This window comes from Ceratosolen solmsi, unplaced genomic scaffold (assembly GCF_000503995.2).
Source record: "Ceratosolen solmsi marchali unplaced genomic scaffold, CerSol_1.0 scaffold57, whole genome shotgun sequence".
Classification (NCBI taxonomy): Eukaryota; Metazoa; Arthropoda; class Insecta; order Hymenoptera; family Agaonidae; genus Ceratosolen; species Ceratosolen solmsi.
Genome location: NW_011948427.1, coordinates 2,857,137 through 2,869,532, shown reverse-complemented (window position 1 = coordinate 2,869,532; position 12,396 = coordinate 2,857,137). Strand labels below are relative to the sequence as shown.

General features: G+C 21.7%; 1 protein-coding gene across 1 annotated transcript in view; it reads left to right on the top strand.

The window, feature by feature from the left end:
- The window catches only part of LOC105363535 (methylsterol monooxygenase 1-like), a 33,769-nt gene extending 25,611 nt beyond the window's left edge, over positions 1-8,158 (top strand). The window contains exons 4-6 of the mRNA XM_011501267.1: positions 4,466-4,649; positions 7,001-7,173; positions 7,924-8,158. Of these exons, the coding sequence (XP_011499569.1) occupies positions 4,466-4,649; positions 7,001-7,173; positions 7,924-8,115 (549 nt within the window). The 3' untranslated portion in view covers positions 8,116-8,158. The remainder of the gene's footprint in view (positions 1-4,465; positions 4,650-7,000; positions 7,174-7,923) is intronic.
- Positions 8,159-12,396: the final 4,238 nt, after the last annotated feature.

Below are 12,396 nucleotides of genomic sequence, written 5' to 3'. Positions count from 1 at the left end.
TTTCAATGTAACACTAAGGATCATATTGATTTGGCTAATTATAAATCATAAATAAATTCATCGCAAAATTTATATAATTTTGTTTTAAATTAAATTTTATAATTTCGAACTAATACTTAAGTTAAAAGAATTATACGATGCATTTTTTCACACATTTAACTAAAGTATCGTGCACCCTTGAAATTACGGCGCATTACGTATATCTTCGCGTAGTTATTAAACTTCATCTTCTAGTATTCTACTACATTTTCCAAAGTTTAATTAATATCCTTGATTGAAAAGATGTATATACTTCTACTTACATATGAAACTTTTTTCATAGATGAACGGACAGTGGTATAATTCTCAAATGACATTAATTTACACTGAAATTCGGTATATTATAATTGAATACTAAACATTTTATCTTTAATTTACAGACAATACGTATTATTATTATACTATAATAAAAATTATTAAAATGCTTTTGATCGCGAGTTTAAATTCGATTTAAGTTACATACAAAAATTTTTGCATGGCTACAAGTTTTTTTTTATCCTCTCTTTAATATCTGGTTATATATAATAATAACAATAGAGTATTAAATGTGTTGTTTAGACATACAGGTCGGATATAAAGTATATGCCAGGCTATTGACGCCTTTATCAAAGAACCAATCATTACTGCAGGTGATTATAAAGTGTTAGTGTTGTAAAATATTTTGAGCCTTGCATGTAATTGTAGATGGTCACGTGAGAGTGATAGTGCACCTGTGAAAAAGTTCTATTAATTGTTCCGCTTGAATTCACGGATTCTCAATGGCATATTAAGTTAAGTTAGCCCTAGAGTTTTGTACGATCTTTTTCACCTAGCTTTACTGCACATTCCTGAAATTACTCTCGATCCTTTTTCAATATCGTCCGGCAATTTTAATTCAGCTTTGGATACTCGATTTTATCGCGAGTAACTTTATGAGGCTTATTCCTCTCTCACTTTCAGCCTGGACTCTTTGATCCGCTTGACCTCATCATTTGTGTACAAGTACGAGAAAATCCATTCCCTTCTTTCCTCTTTCTTTGCTCCGTATAATGCTTTATAATGCTCCGTATAATGAAATTTAGACTATGAAGATATGAAAGCATCTATCCTATTGATTTAATTGCTATAATTATATTTTATATATTTGCAATTCTTTATAATATTTATATGTAGAAAAAATTATCTTAAATCGTAAATTATAAAATATGAATTAGAAGATATAACTTTTAAATTTACCAAGTATATGAATTATTATATATATACATGCATAAAAATATTTAATCAATTATATATATATATATATATATATATATATATAATATTATGTAGCTACGTAAGTTGAATAGACTTTTAATTATTTTAGTCTAATTTAATGTATATTGATTGTAATATATATTGGAATTATTCCAAAATAAATATTGGGGCATAGCACAACAGATAACGAGTATATAATATATTAAAAAATAATATAATAAATATATGTATAAATATAATGAATAATCGAAGTTTGTTAGACAAAAGAAAATAAGGCCTTTATTTGAGAATCGTATTTGTACTTTCCTTTTTTAGCAGCAGATGCCTTTACTCTAGGTAATAAGGACACTAAAAATTTGTAACATCTGTATGCAAATATAATTATCTTTCTTTCGCGATTCTTATATAAATCCATTAATTTTTCTAACTATTAGACATAGACAGTTGGCTGATGCATAAAACTTGTACACCTACTGTTGCCAATATAAGATTACTGGCATAAAAATTTATTATTATGAGTTCTCCTTCTTTGGATCATTAATTTAATGTTAAAAATATTTTCATATTGAAAATATTTAATAATAATGCATATATATGGGACAAAGTTGCAAATCTAAAATTTGGAATTTGAGGAACAAAATTTTCTAATTTTATTGCCATATTTTCATATAAATTTATTATATGAAGGCTTTAAGTTTAATATATTTAATATATTACCACTTTCAATATTTATAAATGTAGATCACTTTTTCAATATCGTGTTTAATATAATGTATGTTGAAATTGTATAATATTTATTACAATAGATTAATAAGTGTAAATAAATATCTACCTTAAATTGTTATATATTAAATAGTTCACATTATACATCGGACAAATAAATATTTAAAATAGTATTTAAGGAATATTGGTGATCATAGATTGCATGACTTGTGACGAAGAAAGTTTTTAATGAAAAAATTGGAGTGTAGATATTAGAATAAACATCACATATTTATATACCGAAATAGTGCAAAAATTGTTCTATATTAATGCATAAATTTTATACTTTTATAGGGACTAAGAATAATAAAAGTACTGAATTTATTATTGATTTTCCGTAAATTTATGTTATAGTTATTAGTTTTTTAAATAATCGACGAAGGAAATGACATCGTTCCTCTTCCTGAGACCATCTCGCATTATATTTTATATAAACTTTAAATTATTATATCATAAATAAAGCATAATATTTATATGTGCGTATCATCTGCTAAAACATACTGTGATATCAAGATATTTACGAGGGTAAAACAACATGTGATTAGTGAATTTTCAGATTTTAGATTTTGACTATTTTTTATTATTTCTTACTATTTCTTTATACTTATATTGCATTACCATGGATAGGATAAAAATTTTCATATTGAATATTGGAATTGTTTTGAATTATGTAATAAATAAATTTTTGTTTAGATAACTAATGCGACTTAGGAATCAAGCTAGAATTTAAAAATGAACTCTGCCATAATTTTTTCTTTACTAGTTGTTTGCTATGATATAAATGATATAAATTAGAAACGATCATTTTATTAATTTTATTAAAAACTGTAGTTTTAAACAAAAATATGTATATTAATAAAAAACTGCCAAATTAATTTTTAACAATTAGAATTATTGCTAATTGATTACACGTATAAAATTTTCATTTATTATCTATTATTTCTAAAATTCATTATTCAAAATGAACTATAATTGCAATTTTCTTTTTTGATTTTATTCGTTATTTTAAATATAACGTTATTTTTATATAATATTTAATTAAATAGTTAAGTATGCGAATTGCAATTCAATTTTATCTTATTCAATAGTTTTTTTTATCGTAGACGAAATTTAGAAAGGCAATACAAAATGTTTTATAAATACTTAAAAAATGATTTCTTAATATCATTTAAATACGAGATAAATTAATATAATTTATAAAATGATATCACGTATAGGCTATCACGTATAATAACATCTATATCATTCAGAATATTTGGCATTATGTTTCAAACACGTATAATTTACAGCAAATGAAAGAAAAGTCGTAGAATATTTAAATACTACAATTAAATAAACTACAAAGCCCAATGGAAAAAATTTGAAATTTATTACCGAGTGGATTAGCGATTAACTAGGGAATTATTATTTTGAAACGGTTTTACGATCCACATATTCGATAACTTATAATGTCACTTATAAAATTATACAGTTTCTTATAAAATATTTGAAAATGCTTCATATACGAAAATTGGTAAGATATATAATAATTATTCTTTGCGACAATTTTATTTGTGGGCAATGTTTTCCATTTAAAATATGGAAATATAAAGTTTATTTTTTGTTAATAAATAATCTGCAAGATTAATCAAATTTAATTAGATTAAAGGTCACATGATATGCTTTATCAGGTATCTATATATATATATATAAATATTCTTCTTTTTTTTTATAAAATGAAATAAAGAAAATTGTTGAATCATATTGTACCCTACATTACTTTGTTATACTTTACTTAATTTATACTTTTCTTGATGATTAAAATGCAGCTACTTCTAAGAAACATTGGATATATATATATATATATATATATATTGAATATACGTTGAAAATATAAAAATTATGAAACATTTTGTCATTGTATTAATCTTAAATATAAATGTTAGGAATGAATACTTTGCTGTATAATGTTACAGATAGGAAGCTCTTTGAAATATGTTGTTCAAATTATGTATCAAGATGCGTCGGAAGTTTACACATGTTATTTGTACTTTGCTAACTAGAACAAGCGTGAAAATATCATTGCGTGAACAACGCCTGCAGCAAATATACAAAAGTCGATAGCTTTTGGCGAATTTCCATGTTTCAGATTGAAATGCTCATGAATTTTGCGCGCTTGAATACGGACATTACATTTTCAACAATACTATTTATACGCGCAATGAATTATTATATTTAATTGTTTATTTATTTAACTTCTCCGCACTATTTATTTAAAAAAAAACTTGTTGCTTAAAAAATTAATGCTCCAAATGTATTAAAGGAGTTTTCAATTGCAACATTATATTTAACGCGAACATACGTTACAATAACCACGAATTTTTATAATTTATAAAAGTGTTGCTTTTTATTATTATTATTATTATTATTATTATTATTATTATTATTATAGGATTACGAGACTTATTGGTTTCATCGACTTTATCACAGACCGACATTATACAAGATGTTCCACAAACTGCACCACACATATAAGCAGCCAACTGCATGGTCTGTGACTGCCATTCATCCCATTGAGATTATGCACATGCAGCTGTGTTATCTCGTGCCGCTCTTCATCATGCCTTCGCATTTGAGTGAGTACACATCAAATTGAAATTTTAAATACTATCAAATCTCAAGTTTAAATACTATATTTGAGATATAATTGGCTATAATGTAATTTTACGTAAAATACAATTAAAGACTCGTAAAAATTTATTATTAGGATTTTGATTTGTCAAATGAAGATAATGTAAAAATAATACGTGAAAAATAATATATATGAAACAGTTGAAAGTGAATTCTTTAAATTTATATGCATAGTAAGAGATAATTGACCAAGGAATATTATTTTTTATAAAACTCAAAACTATAATTATATTTTAAAATGTAGTATTAATGCACATATATTATGTTAAATTTTTCATAATTTATGAACTATATATAATCAAATTTTTATAACTTAATATTAATTAAATGTAATTATAAAATTATTTTAAGAATTGTTGATATTTAAATATTTTAAACCTCGAAAAATTTGAAAAATTGCGTTGAATTATTTTTGTGACTTTGACTGTTAAATGTAACTTAATACTGGTTATAACATAACACTAGTCTTATTCAAATAACTATATAAACAATCTACAATTTGTTATTGTTTTGATAAATAATAAAAATGAATAATTTTTATTATTATTAGATGAGTTTGTATAACTGTTTCGATAAATGTGTTTTTCTTTATGTACTTTAAGAAACAAATAGTTTACTCATGTTTCGAGTTAAAATTTTTAAATATTGAATATTATATGATAATCTTAAATAAGTATATAAATCGTCTGATAAAAATCTTAAATAAAATATTAAATAAGAATACTTATTAATTAGAATTTGAACTAAGTATACAGAAGAAATATATTTTGATTATTATCATAATTATTTATTATTCTGTAAATATAAAAAAAAAATTAATTTCTTTCATGTATTTTGTATCATTATAATATTTTTTGTTCGTTTTTCAAAACTTTCGTACACATACAGCCTCATTGTTGTGCTTATTTAAAATTATTTTATGTTTCAAATCGTTCATATATGATGTAAATATTTCAAATAAGTTTAATACTGAGATGAAATAAATATTAATAATTTTAAATTCTGCATTAGGTCCTATATATTTACACAATGATAACTCATAATATAATGAGTATATTATTATTTATAAGCTTACTACTAATCGAACTTTTGTAAGGAAAAAAATATGTCCCTTAATTACATGTAAATTAAATTAAAAAATTATTAGTTTAATTTTATGCTACAAATACGTTTAATCTCGAAATTGTATTAATTTAGTGACTAATCTTTTTCACAGACTATAATCAATCTTCAAAATCAAGTTCAGTTTTATTAATTAATTCAGTATAATTAAGATGTGTGTAATTATATAAATTAAGTATTAAGAAGAATTATTTTATAAATTACGTACAATTTCATATTCACACACATATTCATTCATGCACTAACATACAGGTATAACCTCCCGTTTGTAGACGCATACGCATGCGTATTCAACTGCCATTGTTGTTAATCATATAATATAATAGATTAAAAATAAATATTTATAAATAACATAATTTAAGTTTTTCGATGACTATTTATTGTCAAGATATTATTATTCTGACGGTTTGCAATTAAATTTTTTCAATTTTCATAAAACTATAAAACATCGCATCAATTTTGAATTTGTATATAATTAAAAATTATTTTTTTTTTTACAACAAATGTTTTTTATTGTGTAAAAACCTTAGATTAACATTTATCATATATTATGTTATATGTTATATCATGTTATATTATAAGATGTTCAAATCAGTGACTTGAAGAACGCTGAAACGTTTTTCGTCCCTCAATTTGAATTTTTTCACAGAGAGAAAATGTATTAAGTAGTCATGGAAGATAAAATATCAGGTTCTTATGCTGCCGATAAATATATCAAATTGTACCTGCAAGTATTCGATATTTTACAGTCGCATTACCTCCGTTCGAAGATCCCTACGAAGACATTTTTTTTTTTAATTTGTTTTATTCCAGTAACATTATAAGGGTAATGTCATTGAAAACTTTAATAATCTTACTTTATCCTTCTACTTAACGAGTATTACTGTAAAACGATTACTTTTCTTTAGTATTGCAATAAAAGTATCTATTTTATGAAGTAATTGGAACAATAAAATTAGATTATATAATTAATATCGATTAACATTTAGGAGTATTAATTTTTTATAATTTAAATGGACGACACGGTAAATCACCGATATAATATTTTAGTTTTTATATTCAATTTTTGTTTATAATGAAGTATTTTTAAAAAAATAAATAATAGTAAAACACACAGTATATAATAATATAAATAGAAACAACAATAAAATATAATAAAGTATATATTTTTCAGTTCCTTACTGTACAATTATGATTTATAATTTCTACCACGGCCTAATCGATCACTCGGGAATAAATTTTAAAGCTCAATGGTGGCAGCCTTGGCAACCCGATGCATCCTTTCACGATAATCATCATCAGTACACACATGTAAACTTTGGATTTAATATGTTCTATTGGGATAAGGTACTTTTGTTTTATATTAATATATTTTGAATTTTTTGAAATCAAAAGTTTGTTTAATATAAATATTCTTAAATTCAAAGATTTTATTATATGGGTAAAGCTTAATTTTATTTATAGTTTCCCGAATATAATATAAATTATTTTTCAATAGATTAAAAAATAAATAAATATTTATTACATATATATAATTCGATCGATTAAATTTAGTTTTATTACAGTAGTATTTTTAATATTTTAAAGAGAACCAAATTTAACGACGAATAATTCTTAAGTTTATAACAATACAATGAAACAAATATTTAAGCATAAATATAATATCTATCTATTGATTATACGCAATATTTATTTAATTGTATTTAAAATTTATTTATTTATAAATGAAATCATAGGTTTTTAAAAATTTTTGCTTATTAAAATAATTATGCATTTTATAAAATATGTAAATTTTTAAATATATATAATTATTATTTTTTTATTATATCTGTTAAATAATTAATAAATGTATCTCATCTTAAATATATATTAAGTATGAAACATTACTTTAATAATATTTTTCCAATTAGATAATATTTCTTATAAAATTGCAAACCTATGAATTTTTTAATAAATAGACAATTGTACTTAAAAACAAATGATGATTCAATGTAAATGTTACTATAATATTAATTTACTATATCTAAATGTGTAAAATATTAATATTTTAATATTTATTCGATGTTATGCTAAAGTTTTATATTTGTATTATTACAGTTGCATGGTACATATAGACTGAAAGATCGTATCTATAATGAAAATACATTCTTTGGCAAAGGGAAAAAGCTTTCAGAAGCAACGAAAGAAGAACTTGCCGCTGATTTTCAAGAGCGTAATTCAGAAAATGTAGATAATAAAGTAATTTATTGTTTGAGAAAGAATTCAATTACCAATACTAAAACTGATTAGAAATTAATTGTTTTATATATGTATATTGGAATCGGGTTATTTAAAAACAACTTAATTTTTTATACATAAAATGACTTTCAAATATAATCAAAGGAAAGAAGATAATTAATTTAATTAAAATTCACTATAAATACGTTAAAGATAAAATATAATCACAGTTTAATAATTAATTTGTAATAAATTATGATAATTACAATTGCATACTACTTCACACATGGTTCTTATTATCTATATTTATACGTAAGCAGAATTAAGAGCTTCAAATTACAATGAAATAAAATAAATGTTATATGTAACATCAGATGAAATTTTGGCTTATTAAAATATGAATAACGGATTACTTAAGCATAAAAAATCTTTATTTACTTCATAACTGAAACATTTAAAAAAACTTGTTAATCAATTAATGATAAATTGTGTATAATTCTAATTAGTTTACAATTAATCAGGTTGAAAACTGATCATAATTTTGCAATATTTAAGTATAAATGATAGTACTATGATCTTATTTTATTCTAGAATTTATACTCAAGAAATTTTACATTTAATGATATTTTGAAGATAAAATTAAGTGTTATATTGAATTTCAAATATAATGGATTGATTATTGATTAATTATAAATTAATGAAGAAATTCTGTATGTTTATACTTAGACTGTAAACACACAAAATCTGTAATAAGTTTTATCGCTAATATAGTATTTTTTTTATTAAGAATATTATTTAATAATCAAAGCACTATTCAACTACCAAAACTATCTTATCAAATTTTTATACTTAGAAATGTATTGCATAATATTGAGTTTAATTTAAAAAATACGCTCGATAATTTAAAATCATCATAGAAGATGAAGAGGACATATTTGGTACTCTTTATTTTGTATAGTTTTGTTTTGTTTACATACGTAAGTAGATTATTGATGATCCCGTTGTATATTTTTATCGATCAATATTTAAATTTTTTAAAATACCAAATCTATTTTCTACTGTTTGAGAAAAGGGTAAATATTGTGATCTCAAGTGCTATAATGCTATGCAATAATATAAATATTAAAATACTAAAGTCGAATGATTGTTGCGACATTTCAACATTTAATGTCATTATGTAATAATTTGTAGTTTTATTTCATTATTTAAAATAGTATTATTAATAATTTGTACATAATTATAAATGAAGTGAATTTAATCATATTTTCCGCATTGATGGATTTAGTGACATATTATATACATTATTTTATAATTTTATTATATTTCAATAAATAGAAGGATAAAAAATGTTTGTTTTTGATATAGTTTATCGATCCTGAATTATCCTTGCTAATTTCTATATATTTTCAACATATCTTGTCTGCTTTCGACGTGCTTATAGATATGATGCATCGAAAAATAAAATAATATATGCTTATCCAAACTTTACAGTGATACTACTACAATGATTTAGGTAGAAATAATCGATTAAGTGAATTGTACAAAAAGATGCATACTTACATAAATTCGTTTTTACGTAAAATCTTAATATTCATTATTCTAGAATAAAATTAATAGCGATCAAAGATAACATACTATTTTATTTATCGTTTAATAATATATGTGAATTTATTAATGTAAATTGTGGATTAACTATTTCGGAGGGATTTATGGTTTTTTTTTTATTTCTGGCTATTCGCGTCGTGCTTTAAACTAATTGTATTCTATTTAGAAATATGATCTATTTAGATAATGATTTTTTCAAACAAATTTTTTCAACAATGGAACATTTTTAAACATTGAATCTCAAAATGTATGGTTCATAACTATAATTTCTAATATTTTCATAAGTAAAGTTCTGTCTTTATTATTAAAGTGATTAATCTTTAAGATTATTCTGTATAAATAATGCTATTAAATGTCATTATTTATGTCGTTTTAGAAACCAACTGAAATAATATAACTAAAATAATTTAACTTATATATGTATATATATATATATATATATATTTAAGTACGAATAGTTTTGTAGCTATTTGTGGTTAATGATTTTTAATTTTTAATTATATACAAATATGTATTTGTTAAATAAATAAATATTTTGGATACTGATAAATTAAAAAATGTCTATAAGATAATTAAATGTTTATACAATGTAAGTACTCACACAAAATCGCCAATAGTATTATAATTATTCCTATAATGTTTTCAGAAATAAACAATTTACACGTAAATAATTAATCTTTCTTAAATAATATATCATGTATTGCAATTATTTTTAATTTAATTTTAATTATATTTATATAATACTGCAAAAAAGTTAAGGATATTTTCATAATTTTTATAGTATGAAGTACTATAAAATACTATAAATACTATAACCATTATTTGAATAAATATAAAATTGGACTTGAACTTGTATTACGTAAGTTTTTTAGATATTATTTGAAGAATTTTCAAATTAATTGTCAACAAATTTCATTAATGAGCAACTAATTTGAAAGAATTTAGTTGTTTTAATAAACATTTATAAACTATATTAAGATATTTATATTGTATAATTTTTTCTATATAATTTATGTATGAAAGTAGTTATACATTTTACCATTATACAATAATATACATATAGGTATATTTCATATTTATTAAATAAAAAATAACAATAATTATATTTATACAGTTAATCTAATTCTTATCTTAAGAATCTTACAATTTGATTAAAAAAATTGATGTATTTATTAATTGATGATACTTCTTACGTCAATGCTTAATGCAGTAAAAAATATCATACTTTCTATAGTCTTAAAGTGAAATTGCTCATTATTTATCGAAATAAATTCTAGCTTATTTGCAGCCTTTTTTACAAATATTCAAAGAAAAAAGTTAACCTTAATGACATGTTTATAAGAATTTACAGGATAATCAAAGTTAATTATCATTATAGAGTTTACATTATTTTGAGTTTAGCTATATTATTTAAATAATGTAAATAAAAATAATAGTAAATATTTTAAGCCTTTTTAGCTACTAAGTGAATATAATGTTATAAATATCTAGTATCTATCTCTATATATATATATATATATATATATATATTCTTGAGAAGAACAAAAATGTATACATTAAAATGTTTTCAAAACTTTTTATATTAGTTTGTATATATTTTGAATAGTATTTTAAAATCTTTTACATCAAGGTATTTATATAATCTTTATTTATAAATCACCAATCTATGTGAAGTTCAACGGTATTGGTAAATTTTGTGTAAGCCATCAAAGCAAGTTGTGCCCTGCAATATAAGAATGACGTATCGTCTATCTAATATTGTGTTGTGCTTATTAAAGTACTTTGGCCTTTCGTCGGCTTTTTTTTTTCTTTGAACCTCTCTCTTACTTTTCTACATGTTCTACTATCTTCTTATTTTTCTTTGTTTTTAGCAGTTCAAAGTTTATGCCCACTTAATCTTATTTTACTGTTTTTCTATCCTTTATTTTCCATCATATATTTCCACCCTTTTACTACTTAAGAACATTCGAAATTCTCCTTTTCGTAGATTATTTATTTTTTCGTCTTAATTTTCTTTTTTGTTTTAAAGCATTTTATCAGTTATTTAATTTTAGTAAATATTATCTGGTTGATTGCACAATGAATAATTTAAAAACATTTATAGTGATATAATATTTTTATATAATAATGATGATTTATCAAATTTAAATTTAAATTATACAATTATAATTCCTTTTTTCTAAAAACAAAAGATTCCATTCTATTATTTATTACGTTAAAATGTTATTGTAGTAGATAATAATGACAATGCGTTTACGTACTTTATTAATTTATATATTTTGTAAGAAGTATTTTAATAATATCGAGAAAAATTTAACTATACTTTATTACTGATAGTTAATACTGAATTTGAATATCTTCAAGAGAATTCTTAATTAAGATTTAATATATATATATATATATATATATATATTCGTAAAAAAAAACTTTATATATAAATATAAATTAGGAATCATTATGAATTTATTATTTATACTTTCTATATATATATATATATATATATATTTAAATGATAAGCATAAATATTTTATATTTTACATCAACGCACTATGCCAATTTAATATTTATACTCTTCTATTAATAGTAGATTGGATACGTTTTTCAGTGATATTTTGAATTATTAATTACATATATTTTGGTATTAATAATTTCCATTCCAATATATACTATGCTTCTATTGTTAGCATGAATTATATAAAATAAGCTTTATAATGTTTATAAAAAACATTTATAAAAAATTTAAAAAAA